This window comes from Pan paniscus, chromosome 5, assembly GCF_029289425.2.
Source record: "Pan paniscus chromosome 5, NHGRI_mPanPan1-v2.0_pri, whole genome shotgun sequence".
Taxonomy (NCBI): domain Eukaryota; kingdom Metazoa; phylum Chordata; class Mammalia; order Primates; family Hominidae; genus Pan; species Pan paniscus.
This window is the reverse complement of record NC_073254.2, coordinates 180,121,094-180,142,350: the sequence shown is the minus strand read 5'-3', so window position 1 is coordinate 180,142,350 and position 21,257 is coordinate 180,121,094. Positions and strand designations below refer to the sequence as shown.

Here is a 21,257-nt window from a genome sequence, read left to right as displayed (position 1 = left end):
ACACGGCGAACAGTCGCTGAAGGAGTAACTTACAAAGTGTGTCAAGGAGGAGGTAAAGATATAAAAATACACGTTCTCATTTGAAAATGCTCCCTTTGCAGGTTGGGTACTGGGGTTTGGAAGGCAAAAACCCCATGACTCATCAGTGGTGATACAGTACATTTGGAGAAGTACTTTCCAATGTCAACAGCCTAAAAGAAACCATACAAGACTGTGCATGTGAACAAGGACCTGCCCTAAACACTGGAAGTCTGGGGTGGAGCCAGGTGGGCTGTAAAGTCTTAAGGGACTTCTTCAAGCAGTAAGGAATGGTTTTAGCTCTCCCTTCTAAATTTACTTAGGGCTATCTACGCACAAATACCACGAAATACTGCAGATTCCAAGAGACCAGAGCTGTGTCAGGAAGTCTGTAGATTGAAAAATGTATCTCTCCTTATCTCATAGATCCTAGGTTGTCTCTTACACACAGTAATGTTTAAAAAAAAAAAAAAAAAAGTTAACTTAAGGAATCTAACAGCACCACCCAGTTCACCGTAAGAAACCCGGGCCTGGAGAGCAGCTCGCTCAAGCAAATGTGGTTGGATGCGGCAACACCAGTCCTCAGCCAGGTCTCCAACTCTGCAGCTAGAACTCTTTCCACTTCACAGAAAACCAATGTCTTCACTAGCACACATGTGCCAGAATTAACTATGGCACCGTTCCCAGCAGCACACAGGGTGTTTAACCACAACAGCATTGCCAGCACTCCCTGCCCAGGCGGTTCACAGTGAGGCAGGTTCTCAAACACTCCACAAGAGGGATTCCTCTTTCTAACCTGGTATTTAGCAAACCAGGTGGGACTCAGAAGACAGGAGCAGCAGTGCTGTCACCCTGGCAGTTTTATTTTTCTTTAAAAAAAAAAACAAGATACATGTGGAGAACGTGCAGGTTTGTTACATAGGTATACATGTGCCATGGTGGTTTGCTGCACCTACTGATCCATCCTCTAAGTTCCCTCCCCTCACCCCCAACCCTAAACAGGCCATGGTGTGTGCTGCTCCCCTCTGTGCCCATGTGTTCTCAATGTTCAACTCCCACTTACGAGCGAGAACATACCGCCAGCAGTTCTGTGACTGTTTGGGTGGTAATTACATGAGGCAAGTCATTCTCTCTGCTTCGGGTCATCTCCCCCTTACAGAGGCAACTGGCTTCTGTACACCTAATTTGAGCTGCCAAGAGGGTAAAACCAGAAATCCCCCCCATCAGATTATCCCTGCTTGAGACTCCCATTCTTATTATTCCACCTGCTCTGTTTCCTGCTAAATTCCAGGCCCCCAAGGACAGGGGTTGTGCTGTGGGGGGCGCTGCTGCCTCCTTGGCACCTCGTCCGGTGCCTGCCGTACAACAGCAAGCTCAGCCTCGAGTACAAGCCCACTGCACGCTGAGGCAGCGGTGAACAGCAGCCCAAGGTGCACATCCATCTGCCTAGAGGATCCAAACAGAAGAACCCCAGGGGGCAGAGGCTGCAGATCCCACCTCAGAGATGGAAGAGAGGCAGTGTGTAAAAGGGTGAAAACACAAGGTCAAAAATGCTGGTCTCAAATTCAGTTATTTCACCTCCCAGTCCAATGCTCCTTCTAATAATTCACACAGCCACATGAAAAAACCGGGGGAGGGCTGTGACGCAACCCACTGACCAAGAAAATAGTAACCGCATTTCCAAAAGTACTCATGGGAAAATGTTCCATGAGCATGTGGACTGAGACCCGCATGGCAAGGAGGGCAGTACCTGCATGGCGGACCAGCGCGGACAGGTCATAGCGCTTCTTCCCGTCGGTGGCACCGCAGAGGAGGTCTTCCTTCTCCTTAACACAGGCGTATTCCGTGTCCCATGTGAAGAAGTAGGTGCAGTCAACCTCCCCTGTGAATACAGGAGTTCCTTTCCCATTGTTACCTGCACGATTCAAGAGGAGAAATTTAAACTCCATACGTGACCAAAATTGAGGAACAGCTAAGGAGCAAGGAAGAAACTGAACAGGACCAATGCCAACTGCTCAGTTAAAAAATTCAGGTCCAGGTTTTTTTAGAGACCATGGGGGTCTGAGTTGACACAGGCTTCTATTAAGCTTCAGATGCTTAACCCTAAGTCCTCGATGGCAGGCCAGCATGCCTTTCACCTTGGGAGACATTGACAGAAGGCTGTGTACAGCACCTCCAAAGATAAGATTAAAAGGGCAGGCAGGAGGAATGCAAGAGCAGTGAGTGGGATCCTCTGCTCCCGGGCTGTGGTCAGCTCCCAGAGGCTCCTGAACATCTCTGGGTGACACTGGGGACTCACAGAAAGGAGGACAGAAATGGAGCTCTAGTTCCCTGTGCACTGCTGACTTAGTGATGCGACTGTGAACAAGACAAGTTCTCTGGGACTCATCCCTAAAGTAAAACAAGAGTGGAAGCCATCTATAGTCAGTCGCTCCCAGTGAAAGCACACCAAGGTCCTATGCCAGCCCCACAATGTTAGCAGCACACCTCCAAACAGTGCTGAAATTCTGTGGTTCCGTCAGTGCACCTGTCTGTAACACCCTCCTCAAATCAAGCCCCTTCTTCCACCAAGAGTGAGCCACCCAGATTTCCCATCCATCAGCAGGAATAGTTCAGGCCTAAGTCTGAAAACCAGCTCTTCACAGGCCACGTCCCCATCCCATGGACGCTGAGATTCAGAGGCTTTGCTGACTTGCTCCTTGCTGGAAATCCTATCCCTGCACCTTTCCAGGCTAGGGGGCCGTGGGCACAACACTCCTTTTCCCACCCCTGATGGTTTCATAATCCTTGTCTGAGCCTCCCACCATGTGATCTGCCTTCTTGAGGTTTGGTATCATAAGCTAGGTAATGATCTAAGAAAACAGGAAGTAAGATTCTGTACCAAGAGCAAATGATATTTCAATTGTAATTTCTACCCAATCTTTAATATCATCATCACTATAATTATAATACCAGCCACAGCGGCAAACCTGTAGTGAGCACAATCTCAGCCAGGCACTGAGCTCAGCACCTCGGCTACATAAAGGCAAGCTGCAGAAGAACAGGCTCTGTTTAAGTACTTTCTTTATACAGTTACGTGCTGCATAACAACATTTGGTCAACAACAGACTGTATATAGAACGGTAGCCTCAAAAGATTATAGTATCGTATTTTTAGTGGACCTTTTCTATGTTTAGATATATTTAGATACTCAAATACTTACCGTTGTGTTACAAGTGCATGCAGTATTCAGTACACTCACATGCTGTACACACTTGTAGCCCAGGAGCAATAGGCTACACCATATAGCTTAGGTGTGCAGCAGACTATACCATCTAGGTGTGTGTTAAGTACACTCTATGATGTTCACACAATGACAAAATCGCCTAATGACACATTTCTCAGAACATATTCCTATTGTTAAGCAACACATGACTATATTAATCTATTTGATCCTCAAAACCCCATGGCAAAGGTACAATTTTAGCACCATTTTGCAGATTTAGGGTGGCTAAATAATTTGCTTATGGTTTCATAACTAAAAACTAGGGCAGCTGGGAATCAGACCCTGAGGGTCTGCCCTCATCCGTGCTCATAACCACAAGGCAAGATTGCCCCACTCTACTGCGGGGTTTTTTCTATTTTTCTTTTTTTCTTTGGTTTTCTCCCCTGTGTTTTTTGTTTGTTTGGTTGGCTGGTTTGGTTTGGTTTTTAATAAGTACACTAAGCCACTGTCTTTAAGGAATGCCTTCCACCTTCACTTCCTGGGCGCAGCTACCATAGCTGGGCCCCTGAGCTTGCCGGTCAACTAACAGCAACAGTGACGCGCCTCTGCCTCTCTTCATCCCGCCCACAAGGTTTACACACAGTTTAATCCTACTAGATTCACATTTCACTACTGACAAAGATTTGTATTCTGCAAACGTGAAGAAAAACGTGTAAGTTTACAAATAATTAAATACTACTACGAATCGTCCTAGTACTTTTGAGCTGGTTTTACATCTGAGACATACTAATAATCTGCAGGCGGAGTCCATTTTGTAAATAACCATTGCTACGTACCTTACACGTATTCTTACTTAATTCCTCAAAGAATTTTAGCAGAACAGTAAGCTGTGCTCCCCTCTCCCAAACCACCTGGGTTGATATTTAAGCATACTGGGCTTTGACTTCAGAAATCACTATTCATGAGGCCTATGGTTTCTGTCCACTCATCAGCAATGTTAGGATTAGCTCTGCACAATCTCTCCCTCACTCACACAATCCCCAAGTTGCCAGTCTGGCACCACAGGCTCTAGTTTATTCTCCAGCACACCACTTTGTGTCCTCAGTCTCTCAATTCCAGCAAAAGGGGAAGGAAGGTTTTCAAATGGAACCAAGGAGCTCTCTGCCTAAGGAGGAGGCAGCAGCACCCATTTCTCTGTGGCAAAAACAATGCTACCTCTTACCCAACTAGTTTAATTTTTCCTCTAGACACATAGCTAAACTCTGTTTCCCAGCCTTCCCTGCTATTCAGGCTGGGCCAAGTGACTTATTTCTGGCCTGGAAAAAAAATAAAACAAAGCAAATTGATGTTCCCATCCTGCAGAGCCCCTGGAAGTCACATCTGCAGATGGCAGAAACACAGGATGGAAAAAGCGTAGGTCTCCAAATGACCACATGGAGCAGAGCCCGCACCCCCCACCCCAGCCCCATCCCCAAAGACTAGCATTGAACTAAGAAAATAAACCTTTAATGGGCTGAGCCACTTAAATTTGTGAGTAGTTTATTAGCCTATCCTAATGAATTCTGCTCTTCCAAAAAATTATCTAACATCTTTATTTTAAAAAATCACCAATAATAAAGCATCGCTTTACAACAAACTAGATTTAAACTGGTAAAAAATATTATGACCAAAAGATGCGCTTGCATCCTGAAAAGTACATGAACCTAGATTCACATGAATAATTCCTAGAGATCCAACTTAAACCACACTTCTATTACATAGCCAATTAACACTTGTTCACCTTCAAAAATACATCTATCTAATAAACAGAGTCTACCAAGGGATATTCTCCAAAAACTCTAAGTTTAAATTCGAGCGAAATAATAATGAACTAATTTTACAGTACACAGTTTGCTCTCAGAGTTTGGAGTGCTGAATTACAGAGCTGGAAGGAAATGTAAGTATTTTTTAATCCAACTCCTGCCTGAGAGCCAGCTCAAAACCCTCCCACAAAACACCTGACATCTCTCTGTCCAGGCTCCTTGTTACAATCATAATGAAAACAGCCTAGGAAAACATGGGTTTTTTAACATCAGGATGTCACTGTTAATTTTGTTAAGTACAACGATGGTACTGAATTTACATAAAGGAATGTTCTTTCTTGGCATCAGGGTGGGGTGATATGAGCCATCAATGACGCATGGCTTACATGAAAAATCTGGCAAAACATCAATGGCTGTCAGAGTGGCAGGCATGTAAATTTTTGTTTTAATGTTCCATGTTTGAAAATTTTTATAATGAAAAGGAAAAATTGAGCTACGGGAGGCCTTCACCCGTTTTGTCAAGCCTCAGCTCATCTGGGCTTTAGCTCCCTCTGGGCCCATGATTTCATAACTAAAAACTAGGGCAGCTGGGAACCAAACCCAGAGGGTGTGGCCTCATCTGTGCTCATAACTACAAGGCAAGATCTCCCCACTCTACTGCGGGTCTTCTTTTTTTTTCTATTTTTCTTTCTTTCTGTTCTTTGGTTTTTCTCTCCTGTGTTTTTTGTTTGGTTGGCAGCTCCTCGATGTCCACACCTCTTCCCTGTAAGTCTGAGACGATAAAACGCCCTTCTCATATCCTGCTCGTCCATTTCGATCTTTTTGGATAATGATTCTGTCTTCCCAGCATCCCCAAATGAGATCAGCACACTCTCAAAGATCTCGGCCAAGTCATTAATAAAAAGCCCTGAACAGAACAGGCCAAAGGAGGTCATCACAAAGTTGCAGGGAGATTCAGACCACAGCAGAGCAGCCCGAGCCAGCCGGAGTCCAGGAGAGCCAGTTGGGGTGACCTGGGAGCCAGAACCAAGGTCAGGCACCAGAGGGGCTGGGCACATGGGGAAGATACAGGCTGCATCCCTAGGGACTGGGGACACCAAGTAGGAGAGACGTGATTCAGGGTGCAGACATGGCTAAGGAGGCTAGTAGCGTAGGTAGGCTAGGAGGTGAGGGCGATGAGAGAATGATGGAGAAGCTGAGGGGTGCAGGGAGTGCTCAGACCAGATGCGAGGTCCATCCAGAGGCCACACTGATTTTCTCATTCACGAGTCAAATGTATGTCATACCCCTGCTGAAAATCCTTGGGACTTCACAGATTTCCAGATATAATCCAGCTCCTCTGCAGGACATACAAGTTTCTTACAATACTGCACACTCACCGTTCCAGGGTCATCTTCAGCCACATTCCCCATACACGACTCTAACCTGCTCGCAGTTCCCCTGGTCCATGCCTTTGAATGTCTGGAGGCCCAGGCCCTAAAGCCACCCCAACACGGGACTGGCATGCTCCTCAATGTAGTGTGGCTCAGGCAGCACTTTCTCCTCTCTGAACTGCCTGACCCCTGCACCCAGCCCAGACCCCAGCCAGCTGACCTCGGTGCCTCCCTCCTGATAAAGCAGCGGAGCGACGACACTAAGCACTCGCTCTACTCTAGCAGCACTGCCCTGAACCTCCATCATCATGCTCCTTATGTCTCTCTGCTGCTAGTCTGTGAACACCTAGAGAGCCATCTATCCTCACAACACCCTCCAGCCTCATAGGGCCTAAGCAAATAGGTACTAAAAAAATGTGTGTATTGTGAAAGTAACAAAAGGGGCCATGTAGAGAACAAGGACAGCAATGGCAGACCTGTGAACAAGGGCATCCCAGGGGCAGGTGCCACAACAGCAGTTACTGGGGCATTTTGGGCTTGAAAGCCTTCCCAGTGGCAAGACCCTGGGCTGGTTCTTTGCCTGCTTGCTAGGACGTTCGCAGGGGTGCGGTGCTACCAGGGCAGGGGTGCCTGTCTCTCCCAACGCAGACCTGATCTCCGGAGGCTTCGAGAGCATGGTTCACATCATGTCCAGCTGCCTCTCCCTCATCCCACAGTGAATCTTGTAGCAACCCATCCTGTAACCAAGCCACCCAAAGCTCTGCTGTAGAAAAACACACAGAACACACGGAAGCAAGGGCCAGAAAGACCCTCTGGGTGGGGCAGCACTTAGGCTGGAAACCAGAATTGGCCCTAGAATTGCTCTGAGCAGTGGTGGGATGCCCTGCAGGGTGCCTGGAGTCACAGCCTGGGGGTCAACAGATGGGGCAGGTCTCTGATGATGACGGAATCCCATCATCTCTCTACAGCTACAACTGTGTCTACAATCGTCAAGATATGGACAGCGGCACCGCTTTTTGATATGCCAGTGCCTTGGTGACTCAAGGGTGCTTCTCATCACTCAGAGAAATGCACGCCTTCAGCTTCAACGCACCCAGTGACATTCTGCAATCCCCAGATCCAAACTCTACCATAGGGTCACCACTTTGCAAAAAGGATTATCTTGATACTCATTACATAAAAGAAGAGGTCACTCAATCAAAATTGACAAGCCATCCCGCCCCTGCCGAATCTGTCCTTGCTGTAGTTTAGTGTGCACCAAAATTCAAGACGAAAACTTTCCCAACAAGCTCATTGCTGGGCCCATTCCCAAAACAAACAGAGAAAACCGAGGAAAACACAAACAGGATGTGTGTGTGTCCACTGGGGCAGTGGGGGTGGGGAAAGTGTTACTCCAACAGTAAAAACCCAGTCTGGGGGCTAGAGCTGGCCAGTCCAAAGGAGGGCATCTGACTCCTCCATTCAGTGTTCACTTCCAAGAACACGCCTGTGCACACACACAAGCACATGTCCATGAATGCAAAGAGGAGGGGCTGAACTCCAGTGCACACTTACCTGCGGTTTTATTGCACTCAAAGTTTATGACGCTCATCCGCTGAAACCCTGAGCTGCATTCATCGCCTCCAAAATAGATCAAGGTGAGGTCTCCATCCGAATATCTAGATTTTTGTGAATACACAGACAAATGTGTTTGGGAGAACCAAGAAAAAAACTTGAATCTTTTTAAATGTCTACATTAAGCCTTTTGCGTAGCATCAACAAATCACTACTGATCTAAAACAGCAAGCTCTCTAGCCAGCTAGGGAAAAATATCTACAGGAAATGAGTTCCAAATGTATGGACTTGACATCCTCTCGCTTCAAAGTAGTAACTGGCTGGAAGAAAGTGCCGAAGGTTTTGCTGTGAGCATGAAGACTTCTCTTGTTCTCACTTTTAGATTTCGTACAAAATAAATAATGCCCAAGAATTAGACAGCCTTCTTAACAGCCGCCATGAACACAGCCGTGCCTGAGGGGCCTTGGACTATACTGATCCTGAACAATTTGAAAGAAGCAAAAATAAAATGTTTAAAATGCAGCTTCTCGGCAGATATTCCATGCTTTTAAAAAGCTCAAAGACCAGTTCTGGGGTTTTTGCAGTTTTCTGTTCCTAATTTTTGAATCGTAACTGCCCCTAACACATTTTCAGAAAACTGCATTTTCATCCTGCTTTTATGAAGGTCAACTACCAAGTTAAGGGTCAAAAGAAATGTGCTGAATGCATTTTTTTAGTTGTTTAAAATTTTCTGTAATGTTGATGGTGCTTCAGATTCTCAAACTGCCAGAGAAAAATCAAAACTCCTTAAAAACAAATTTTAAAATAAAAAACCCTATCCACTGTAAACTCATTAAATACTTTTCCTACAGTAGGTTCCGTACAAACAGCAAGTTTATAAAGTGAACAGTTCTAACAGAAGCATTCTTACTCTAAAGCCAGGAAAAACATTTGATTCTTTAGTGACAAACGGCAACTTGACGAAGTCTACTAGGAAGGAATGCTGGAGTAACTGATTCTCCTGTACCTTATGGAAAATGGAAAGAGGAAGAAAAGGAGGAGAGGGAGTTATGTTTCACAAGAATACACACAACGCACTTGAAAATTATGCAGGCCAGGTCCCAAGGCACACGCCTCTAATCCACGCACTTTGGGAGGCCAATGTGGGAGGATCACCGAGGCAAGGACTTCAAGATCAGCGTGGGCAACATGGCAAAACTCCATGTCTACAAAAACTACAGAAACCAGCTAGGCATGGTGGTGCCTGCCTGTAGTCCCAGCTACTCGGGAGGCTGAGGTGGGAGAATTACTTGAGGCAGGGAAGTCAAGGCTGCAATGCACCGAGATTGCACCACTGCAGTCTAGCCTGGGCGCCAGAGTGCAACCCTATCTCAAGAAATACAAAGAAAAAGGAAAATCGCACAGAGGTTGTTGACGTACCGGAGGGTCTGATTGTGGTATCTTCCTGCTGCTTTGACTTGAGAGGTATCGCTCTTTTTCACTTGGCAAACTGCAGCTTGTTTTTTATTACAGAACTGAATTTCAGTTTCTCCACAGACATTCAAATAAAACAAATATTCTTTTCCATCTGAAATATAGGATGAACCTAAAAACAGGGAAATTAACAAGAAGAGGCTTGTTTTATATGAATAGGTATTAGAAGATTACAGTCTTACTTAGTCAAACCTGAATCCTATTTCTGAAACACCAGCCCAAACTACAGCTCTCTCCAACCCAGAAGCATGCATGGACTGACTTGGCCCCTACTGTCCCGTTCCCTCTCTCGATCCCCTTCTTCCTAAGCAGCGCCAGGAGGCAGAAAGCACCTGCTTACCTCCGCTCTGGGCAAGTGGTGTGAGGTCTATGGAGACATCCTGCTGCTCGCCGCTCAGAGAACAAGTTTTACTTTCCAGGTAATCTCTGTGGCAGGCATACTCAGTAATCCACTCAATTTCATAGCGGCAGTTAGATTTAGCTGTGAGTTTGGGAATGGTGCCCTATCAGGAACAATGTGAAAGAAGCAAAATAAAAGATGTTTCATGCAGCTTAATGCAGATTTTCCACACTTATGAAAAGCTCAAAGACAGGTTGTTAGGTTTCTACATTTTGCTGTTTCTGTTTTTTGAATCATAATTGCCTCTAACACATTAAGATTATTTGACTTATAACAACTCAGTAAAGTTACTTTTAATTTTTTTCTAAACTGTTATTTTTTTTCCATTTGACTCGTAACACCTCCATTTCCTCTTTACACTCTATTCCCTTTCTAGTCTAGTCACCTTCAGAGAGACACTCAAGCTTCGGCCAGCAAGCACCTGGACTCAGTGGCACGTGGCAATCACTAGGACATTGGCAAGCGCTAACAGGCCGTGCAGGGTGCATGGTCCATTCACCGCTTTCCACGAGGTGCTCAACTGGAGTGGTGCAACCCTGACACTGAGTGAACATTATCACATGCGTGCACAACCAGAGACACGGTCCACAACCCCTTTGGGATCCTGGGCACCACCGTATCTGTACCCACACCTGCTCCTGGGTGAAGCCAGGGCACCACCCAGACACAAACCCGATTCTGCCATTGTGTTGCTTCTACAGAGCAGGAGCTCCACCATTCGTCTTTGATGTGAGCCATGAAGGGGGCTGATGGGGTCCCTGCTCACCAGGAATGTCACTGCCAGCTTTTTAATCATCCTTAGGAGACACGTCTTACTGGGCTTAGCACCGGGCATAGCCGTGCTGCTTCCCAGCACCATTCATTCCGTAAATACTCACTGAGCACCTGCTACACGCCAGGCACTAGGTGCCAGGTTTACAAACAGGTCGCACACAATTAGTAAGTTGCAGAGCTGCAGGCCCAACCCTCTTCTGTTTGACTCATAATCGATGCTTCTGCCCACGTGGCTCAGTGCAATCTGACACATGGTGATGCAGACCCCAGGGCTCCGTAAGAGAAACCAGGCACAGAAAGCCACACAGTGTAGGATTCCCCTGACATAAAACATCCAAAAAAGGCCAATCCACAGAGACAGGAAGAAGGTGGACAGTTGCCAGGGCTTGGGGTATGAATGGGAAGAGACTGCTAATGGGCAGGAGGTTTCTTTTTGGGGTGATGGAAATGCAAAATTAGATTGTGATGATGGTTGCACAGTTCTAAAAAAAAAAACACTAATAACCACTGAATTGTACTTAAAAAAAACTGAACTTTACAGTATGTAAACCCAATAAATAAATTAAATAAAGCATTTTTAAAATGATCTATATGACAAGGTGAGTGTTTACTAAATACCAGCTCCTAAAATCATTCAATGAGCAAATGTAAATGCTTAAACAAACCTCCCAAGTATTACAGTGTCCAAGCACATGTCACACAAGGTCTGCCCAGTGAACAGTTAAGCTTGAAAAGAAACCTGGCCGGCGCGGTGGCTCACACCTGTAATCCCAGCACTGTGGGAGGCCGAGGTGGACAGATCACTTGAGCCCGGGAGTTCAAGACCAGCCTGGGCAACATAGCAAAGCCCTGTCTCTACTAAAAATACAAAAATTAGCCAGGCGTGGTGGCACATGCCTGTAGTCCCAGCTACTCAGAAGGCTGAAGTGGGAGGATTGCTTGAACTAGGGAGGCGGAGATTGTAGTGAAGTGAGATCGTGGCACTGCACTCCGGCCGGGGCAACAGAGCAAGACACTGTCTTTAAAAAAAAAAAAAAAAAGAGGGAACTTCTTGCTCCACTAATAACAAATCAGCCTCTTCTTCTAACACCAAGAAATGCGTCATACCCCTTCGAAGAAAAAGGAGGAAAACTCCCAATTCTCTTGGTTCTCACAGTGTAAAATGATTCTTACCAAATGTAGAACAAATAAAAAGGGAAAACACTAAAACCACTACCGCCTGAGAACATCTCACTGGGCTTAAAAGATTTCAACTCACATCTGTAGGTACAAATGAAAAGTGTGAATAAATATTCCTCCCCATTCACATTCAGAACAAACATCAGACACTCCGGCCTTCATTCAGCTGACAGCACTTGATGTGGAAGTCTGGGGACAGAAAGTGGAAAGCTGAGCCCTGCGCTGTCTCCATATCCCACACACACCAGGCCAGCTGCCAGCCTGACGTCAGAGCAAATTCCACATTTGCTTGGGGGAAGGGGAGTGTGGTTCTCTGGCAAGAGAATTCAGCCCCTCCCTACTTCACCCTATTACTAAGAAGGCAGAAAGAAACTAAAGGAAAGCCCTGCCCTACCCCTCCCTCCCTGGGGGACGCCTCCTTTCCATCAGCACCTGCCCCTGGTTAAAACACTTGCAGGCGCTGGGCACTCAAGGACAAGTAAGTCTCAGCAGCCACACTCGAAGAGTTTACAGCTGCGCTGGAGATTTCATCAACAGCAGAGTGCACAGCAATAAACTGGCCTGTGATGAGAAAGAGGGGAGAAGGCATGGATGGGGGTTTAGGGGCAGACTGGGAAGAGAGAGGGAGGGAAAGGCTTCTCATAAGAAATCACAGGCTTGAAATTCTACTTCGTTTTTCCACTATTCACTAAAACAACCCAACTACCAAAAAAAAATCTGTCCGTGAACTACTTAAAATAATCTCACAGAGACTAGAACAAAACACCATCCCATTATATGTGGAGGCCCCTCCGGATTGCTGTAAAAAAGCAAAAGGCAAAATGCAAACAGCTCTCCCTGAGTGAGCTGCATGTGACAGAAGCTATCCCAGGAAGCTTGTCTTCTCCTGAGAACCCACCAGTGCCTCTGTCATGGCTCCCAGCTTCCTGCATCCAGGCCCACCCTGCCCCAAGCCCAGAAACGCGTTCGCATGGGCAACCCAGGCTAATGTGTGCCACATTAGTGATCAGGAGACGAGTCACTTACCTCTCTCCGCTCCGACGGGCAAACAAATGTAATAGTCACCGCAGGGCTGTGACCATCACAAAAGTCTAGCTTTCCTGCCTCTTCCCTCACGTAACTCAGGACAAGCCTGGGAGAGCCACATTGAGAAAAGAGTATTACAAAAGTATAAAGTACATCCAAATTCATATGTTGCCCTGAGCATTCAGCACGTTCACTTGGGGGGAGGAGAGGGTAACAGAAGAAATATTAAAATATAAAAGTAGATATGGTATAAAATGACTTTATTTCCATTTGAAAAAAAAAAAGTTTTAAGTAAACTCCAGTGAGTGTTATTTTGTTAAAAAATCAAATATCTAAAGTGACCAGCACATAAATTTGATATCTTAAGAAAACCTGGCTGGGCGCGGTGGCTCACGCCTGTAATCCCAGCATTCTGGGAGACCAAGGTGGTGGATCACCTGAGGTCAGGAGTTCCCGACTACCCTAGCCAACACAGCGAACCTCCATCTCTACTAAAACTACAAAAATTAGCTGGGCATGGTAGTGCGCCTCTAGTCCCAGCTACTGAGGAGGCTGAGGCAGGAGAATCACTTGAACAGGGAGGCGGAGGTTGCAGTGAACCGAAATCACACCACTGCACTCCAGCCTACGTGACACAGCAAGACCCATCTCAAAAACAAAAGCAAAAACAAAAACAAAACCTGTTTGATCTGCTTCACGTCCTAGAATAAGGAAAGAGAAAAGGAACAAAAAAATTACTTTTTTAAAAAAAGGAAGAAACACCATTTGACTAAAATAAACAAGCAAAAAACGGTTGTAAATGAGATAACAAAATTAAAAAAAAAAAAAAAGGCAGACAAGCAGGCCAGGTGCATTTTTGCCCACAAGGCTAGTCAATCATTTCCTCTTTATACAACAAATTCCAAGTGCCAGCCAAAAGTTTTGTTTTGTCTTAACCCCACAGCACCTGCCCAGCAGTTACAGCAGTTACTGAACTGGGGTTCTCTTCCACCACCCAAACCACCATCCAACATGGCCCCCACCACCAGGGTTTACTGCACTCAGTGTGGAAAGGGCCCAGTGCCCCTGGCTGCCTGCTAGAGAATAGCTGATCACAGATGACCTGCCTTTTCCCACAAGAGAAGCTCACACTTGCTCAGTGTCCCACATGTTACTAAATCGTCACACAAACTCATTCATGTTAAGAATTACCAATGTGTCACTTAAAGACTCTGTTATGGACTGAACTGTTTCCCCTCAAAATTTGTATGTTGAAGGCCTAAGCCATAGCTCAGCATGTGACTGTATTTGGAGACAGGGCCTTTAAAGAGGTGAACAAGGAAAAAGGAGGTCATGTGAGTGGGCCTTAATCCAAAAAATCACTGGTGTCCTTATCAGAAGAGGAGATTCGGACACAGACCCCCGCAGAGGGAAGGCCACGTGAAGACACAGAAAGAAAACGGCCATCTAACGAGCCAAGGAGAGAGGCCTCAGAACAAACCAGCCCCGGTGACGCCTTCTGCAGACGTGCAGCCTTTAGACTGTGTAGGAAATACATTTCTGTGGTTTAAGCTACCCAGCCTATCATATTTTCTTATGGCAGCCTGAGCAAACTAATACAGACACACACATAGAAAATTCCAAACATTTTTCCCCTCAGGTTACACTCAAGTTTTTTCTTTGGACAGAGTGCCATTATAATTGCACATGCTCCCTACAACCACCCAGACATGCCACGAGCTCCAGACTAGAGCAAGCACAACAAGGTGTCTACCAAAGGCCTCTGAATGGGGAGAAAATGTGAATCCTTGATCGAAGTTCAGGATATGGTCATGTGCAACACACTAGAGAAATGCGTATGTCTGCCAAGGCAAGATACAAAGGCAGTACAAGAGCATATGCACACGGCACAACACATTATAAGGAACACCATTCCCCACTGGGAACCAAGGTCCCTGTCACGTCCCAGTAAAGGTCACCAGCAAACTGTCCCTCCTGTCTCTTGCCCTCCCAAGATGAGAACACAATGGACACAAAATCAATTTCACGGGTGCCACAGAATGAAAAATATCAGATGGCACCTTAAGATAGGCATTATTTCATGAGGCAAATACAGGTATGTACTATGGACTGGATCATGAGATGTATTTTTACTGCTGTAAGAGACAAATGATTAAAAAGTAGACAAGCACACTAGACTATGTGACTCACAGCAATGACCAACAATCTTACAAGTACATGTGAAGCAGTAATGCTGCAGGGACTATCCCAAGCCCTGCTGAAAAAGGATGTTCCTGCAGCTCCCTGAAAGTCAGGTCCTTGCTGGAGATTAAAAACGCCAACAGCATCGGAGGCCTTGACTGACCTGTCCTTGCGCACCAGCTTCAGTCCGTCCCGGGGCTGGCCAACATCAAACGCCTGGTGTCCTCTTACCAGGCAGGCGGCAGTGCCGGGGGGACAGGCCCGCAGCTGTGAACCTGGGTCTCGTAGTGTGTCTGAAAATCATGTATTACATTAAATCAGATTAGGTGTTAGGAGTGATAATCACACGTACCCTTAGACCCAGGGTCCCTTTAAATACATTATTGAATTCCTAAAAGTCTCCCTAAGTAACTATTCTGAAACCTCGGGCAAGCCATTAACCCTCTGCAAACAAAGCTCAGGATGAAGGACTGTAAAGTACTGGCTCTGCACTGGTATATAAGAGGTGCACAGGAAACAGGCTATGATGTTATTTGTAATCAAGAAATGTACCCATCCTCTGCTTGAGGTACAACAACATTAGCACTATCCCCTTTCAAGCTACAGAGACTAGAAAATGCAGGCACTCCACAGATGACTGGAACAATTAGGAGATTAGGGAAAGAACCCACAGCTCTGGGTTCAAATCCTAAATCGACCACTTACTATGTCGATAACGTTGGTCTAACTACAAAACTATCCAATTGCCAGTGTGCTACTGCACAGGTTTGGTGGAGGATTAAAGATGAAAACATACCCAGAATATGTCCAGAACATCATGCAGGCTTTACAGATTGCCAGTATAGCAACAGCTATGATTACAGCTAGGTTGCTCTTTACCATTCATTTCTATGACCATGACTCAATACCTTACACAGTATACTTTGGGATTTATTTGTTTACTATCTATCTTTTCTCCTATCTAACTAAAGTTCCAGGAAAACAGGAACTGTGGTGAGTTCAGTGCTATAATCCAGTGCCTAGATTAGTGCCTAGCACATAGAAGGGATTCAAACAACCCTTCTCCCACGAATGAGTGAGTGAATAATCTTACCTCCCTTAAGTTTTACCTGCCTTATCAATCAAAGATGGAGAGGGTTATCTACCTTTGCACCAGCTAGTGAAGAGGTAAGCAAACCTTTAACTCTCAAGCCTTCCAAACAATTATGAAATTATGTGGAATTATGAAATTTCACAAATGGACTGCTTTGTTCCACCTATAGTATCTGCTGTGCCATAGGCTCCTTGCCCTCATGGGGACTCAGCCTAAGACAATCCACTTGGTATACCAAAGGCAGAATATACAGCAAGCGCCCTGAGGATGCAAGGAGGTAAGCACATGATGGCAAGTCCGAAACTATCCAAGAGGTTTTGAGGGTCACATTCAATCTTGGTTTGAGACTTAGGGCAGTTTCCTGGGAATGAAGAATGTCTGAGTAAAAACTAGGGCACCTCTACTGTGAATCAAAGTCATTCAAGCTCTACTCAAATTGCCAATAAATTGGAAAGAAAAAACTTGTAAGAAAATACTCAGCAAATTCAGATGATCTGTAAAATGTTGAGACCAGAAACCTAAATGTTTTCCAAATCAAAACAGCGTATTATTTCAGAATTCAATAATCTACAACTCATCAACTTTATAACCAAACTTGAGTTACAGACCCATTTAAGACAAAGACTGTATTAGTCTTTTTCCAAAAAATCAATAAAGGTTATCCTTGGAGAACAAAAGAAAGATGTAACACTCTAACACACACAAAAAAACCTAGTTATCGTTGGTTACTTTTGGTGAGCCCTGAATGGGGTATATTTACTGTTTTTAACTGTTTAGAAATAATACATAAACAAGATAGCACATAATGTATATACACAATTTAAAGAATAATCATAAATTAATACTCATCTACTATCCAGCAATACTTCCATGTATTGAGTTTTTTTTTTTTTAATTTTCTCCAAACTTTTCTAAGGGCAAAGCATTATGTACTATTTGAGAAATAAAAAACAAAGAAAAACACTAAAAATGACCTTTAGATTAGTTAATCACCAGCAGAATTTACTCATGGCTAGCACTGCAGAAAGACAGTCCTGGCCTACAGGACTAACAATTCATAGCCCTGAGGGGAACATCAAAGCTGGGTTTTAGAAACCTGGCTTAGTAAAACCAGCTGAAGGCTAGTCAAAGGCTTAGTAAAACTTTTCATGGCCCTTTTTAGATAAAGACCATTTATTTACAGTCTTTAGTTAATTTATCGAAGATTCTAAAGCTTAAGCTAAAGCTTCTCACACCAGTTTTGGCAAGTACAGAGAAAGGAACAAGTCAGCTTGGGCCAAATATGCATCCCGACCAAGTACCCAAGTCCTTGATCATCCCTTTTTCTTTTTTACCCAGCCCGTAACTCAGAGCCAAGGGATTCAGGCACACGCAGAGAACAAGACCGACCCTCACTACTGTAGAATCCCGAAACCCAAGGTGTCTGGCCGAGAGAACACCCACATGGAATGGATCAACAGTTAGGATGGAATCTGCAGGGGTTGGGGAGGAGGCATGGAATCTACTGGGGGAGAAGAGGTGGGTTGTGCAAATAGAACATTTTTTGGGACAAAAGCTTTATTAGAGGGCCTAATCAGAAACATGGATGTGAAAACAGAAATAAAGGTAGAAAGGCAAAGATATTGAAGCCATAGAAGAAATCCCTCACCACCACCCCCTCAGCCCCACAAAGATTCATACCTATGTCTCTACAAACATTGATGAATAGAGAAGTGTCCGGATCGGAGTCATCCACCAAGTAGGCACCACTAAGCTTGATCAGAGGATTGAGATCATGCTTCCTCAACTCTTCATCAAACACATAGCATGGCACCTGGAAGGGAGGAAGAAAAAAGTGAGTCTTCAGTATACATCTTGGTCAATCAGAAAAGCTTATGACCAATGTCACACAACACTGCTCTCCATTCCTTAGGGACTATCACGCTATGGTGTCCCCTAATAACAAAAGAACTCAGGCAAAGGTCAATAAACGTCTTGGCTCCTCTGCGTTCTTTTCGGTATCTCTTCTCTCTTACATGAGGACTGTTCTGCAATCATCTCCTCTCACTTTACATCGCCAGGTTTTCCCTCTCCACTGGATCGTTTCCGTCAGCATGCCATGAGATCTACCACCTCACAAACGTCCTTCCTGGTCCCTACATTCCCCTAGCTATCATCTCATGTCTCTGCAACTTAGAGCAAAATTCCTTCAATTGTCCCTACACGTCTTCTCCTCTTCCTGCCTTCCATTCTCTCTTGAACACAGTCCCACCAGCTTGCTGCCTCCCACTCCAGCAAAACCCCGCTTACCAGCTCACCCACAACACCTCTGCTGACACATCCAGTGCTCGTGTCCTAGCCTTCCCGTTACATGGTCTCTTGTGGCACTGGATGCTACTGATCATTCTCCACCTCATGAAACCCCTTCTCCTGTGGCTTGCATCCACAGGCTCCTGGTTTTCTTCTGCCCCACTTCCAGCTCTTTTTCAGCCTCCTGGAAACACTTCTCACCTTCCCTCTAACTGACTCTCAATGCAGAGGTGTGCCACAGCTTACTGAGCAGCCCTCTTTCCTGTCTACACCCAATCCCTTGGTGACCTCGTGCATGGTTATAAATGTCTGCCAAAGACTCCCAAATTCATGTCTCTAGCCTTGACCTTTCCACAGAACTGCAGGCTTACACAGCCAACAATAGCAGAAGCTACGTTTATAAGCACAGACTCGAAGCAGAACACTTGGGGTTCAACCTCTGGCATGAACACTTTGCATGACCATGAATGAAGTTAACCTCCATGCCTCAGCTTCCCCACGTGCCATACTGGAATAATGACAGTTATTCCTTCATGGGGCTGCTGTAAGGCCTGAGTGAACTAATGTATGTGAAGCTTGGGGTACAGCTCCTGGCAGGTTGGCATAAGTGTTATTTATTGCTGTTGTTTATCATCATCACTTGGATACACAAAACCATCTCAAATTTCATGTATTTAAATTTAAAATGAGCCTTTGATTTCTCCCCCAAAACCTACTGTTACCCCAGTGTTCCTCATCTCAACAAATGGCATCATCATTCAACCAGTTGCTTGGGCCAAAACCTTAAGGTCCCCCTGCCCCACCGCCAAGTTCTCTCACGTCTACATCCAACCATCGGCAAGTCCTGCCAGCTCTCCCTTCAGACTAAACCCTGGATCCACTCCCTACTTATCACCTCCACCATCGCCACCCTGTCCAAGCCACCATAATCTCTTGCCTGCAATAGTATCTTAACTGGCCCCCCAATTCCAGCTTCAATGCCCTACTACCTCAGCCCATGTCTCCACAAGCACAGGATTAGCACTTCAGAATTAAATCAGGCCACACCTCTCCCTGTTCAAAGCAGCTTCCCATTACACTGAGAAGGAAATTCCAACTCCTTCATGACACCGCCCTAACCTACCACTCTCCTCACTCAACGCAGCCACACTCACCTCTTGACGCAATTCTACCCTCCTGAAACTCAAAAGTCCTCTCTACCTGAGATGTGCTTACCCAAATATACACATGGCTCTTTCCCTCACTTCATTCAGGTCTCTGATGAAACATCACCCTTAGTAAGGCCTCTTCTGACACCTTTACCTAAAACAGCACTCTCCACCTCTCTCTGTCTCCCATACTCAGCCTCACTTTTGTTCACAGCACTGTGATGTATGATACTAGGTACTGCCATCTGTTGACTTTTGTCATTTTCCCCCCACTATAATAGGGGCTCCTTGAGGTCAACGGTTTGTCACTGCAGGCTAAAGATGATGCCTACAACATAGTGGGAGCTCAGTAAATATTTGTTCCATATTTGTTCCATAAACTGTGAAGATGAGTTCCTCCTGTGGGTATTTCAATCCATCCTTACTTGGTTTTAATTTATGACAGTCTCTCATACCTATGAACTAATGGTCTTTTTATTTTAAAAAACATCAAGAAACCCCACTGTTAGAGTTGGCAAGACCCTGAGCTTTAAGGGGGTGCCTCTTTGTTTTATTTAGATTTAGGAGGACCGAGTGCAGTTGTATTACATGGATATTGCACAGTGGTGAGGTCTGTGCTTTTAGTGTAACCAGCACTGGAATACTGTACATTGTACCCATTAGGAAATTTCTCATTTCTCAACCCTCACTGCCCTCCCACCCTCTCACCTTTCTGAAGCTCCAATATTTATTATTCCAGTCTCTATGTCCATGTGTATGTATTATTTAGTTCCCACTTATAAGTGAGAATATGTGGTGTCTGACTAAGTTATTTCACTCAAGATAATGGCCTCAAGTTCCACCAATATTACTCCAAAACATAGGATTTCATTCTGCCTTACGGCTGAGTGGTATTCCATGATAGACGTGTGTGTGTGTGTGTGTGTGTGTGTGTGTGTGTGTGTGTGTTCTTCACCTAGTCATCCGTCGGTGGGCACTTAACGTTTATTCCGTATCTTTGCTACTATGAATAGTGCCACAATAAACAGACGAGTGCACATATCTCTTTGACAGACAGATTTCTTTTACTTTGTGTAGATACCCAGTAGTGAGATTGCTGGGTCAAATGGTAGTTCTATTTTTAGTTCTTTAATTAATTTCCATACTATTTTCCATAAAGGTCATTCTAATTTACATTCCCACCAACGGTGTATAAGTGTTCTCTTTTTTTCTGCAACTTTGCCAACATCTGTTGTTTTTTGACTTTTTAATAATTGCCATTTTTGACTGGTATAAGATGGTATCTCATTGTGGGTTTTTTTTTTATTACGTTCCATATATGCAGTTTATTTTTTTTTCCTAAAGTTTTTTTTAAATTTTATTATTATTACACTTTAAGTTTTAGGGTCCATGTGCACAACGTGCAGGTTTGTTACATATGTATACATGTGCCATGTTGGTGTGCTGAACCCATTAACTCGTCATTTAGCATTAGGTATATCTCCTAATGCTATCCCTCCCCCCGCCCCCCACCCCACAACAGTCCCAGGTGTGTGATGTTCCCCTTCCTGTGTCCATGTGTTCTCATTGTTCAATTCCCACCTATGAGTGAGAACATACGATGTTTGTTTTTTTATCCTTGCGACAGTTTGCTGAGAATGATGGTTTCCAGTTTCATCCATGTCCCTACAAAGGACATGAACTCATCATTTTTTATGGCTGCATAGTATTCCATGTGGTTTTATAATAATTTGTATATTTCT

At 44.9% G+C, this 21,257-nt stretch overlaps 1 protein-coding gene across 1 annotated transcript in view; it reads right to left on the bottom strand.

Moving 5' to 3' along the window:
- The window catches only part of IGF2R (insulin like growth factor 2 receptor), a 137,853-nt gene that overhangs the window by 64,248 nt on the left and 52,348 nt on the right, over positions 1 to 21,257 (bottom strand). The window contains exons 5-11 of the mRNA XM_034963192.3: positions 17,759 to 17,891; positions 15,149 to 15,278; positions 12,805 to 12,910; positions 9,766 to 9,928; positions 9,372 to 9,537; positions 7,953 to 8,056; positions 1,769 to 1,933 (exon numbers count right to left, since the gene is read on the bottom strand). Coding sequence (XP_034819083.1) covers positions 1,769 to 1,933; positions 7,953 to 8,056; positions 9,372 to 9,537; positions 9,766 to 9,928; positions 12,805 to 12,910; positions 15,149 to 15,278; positions 17,759 to 17,891 — 967 coding nt within the window. The remainder of the gene's footprint in view (positions 1 to 1,768; positions 1,934 to 7,952; positions 8,057 to 9,371; positions 9,538 to 9,765; positions 9,929 to 12,804; positions 12,911 to 15,148; positions 15,279 to 17,758; positions 17,892 to 21,257) is intronic.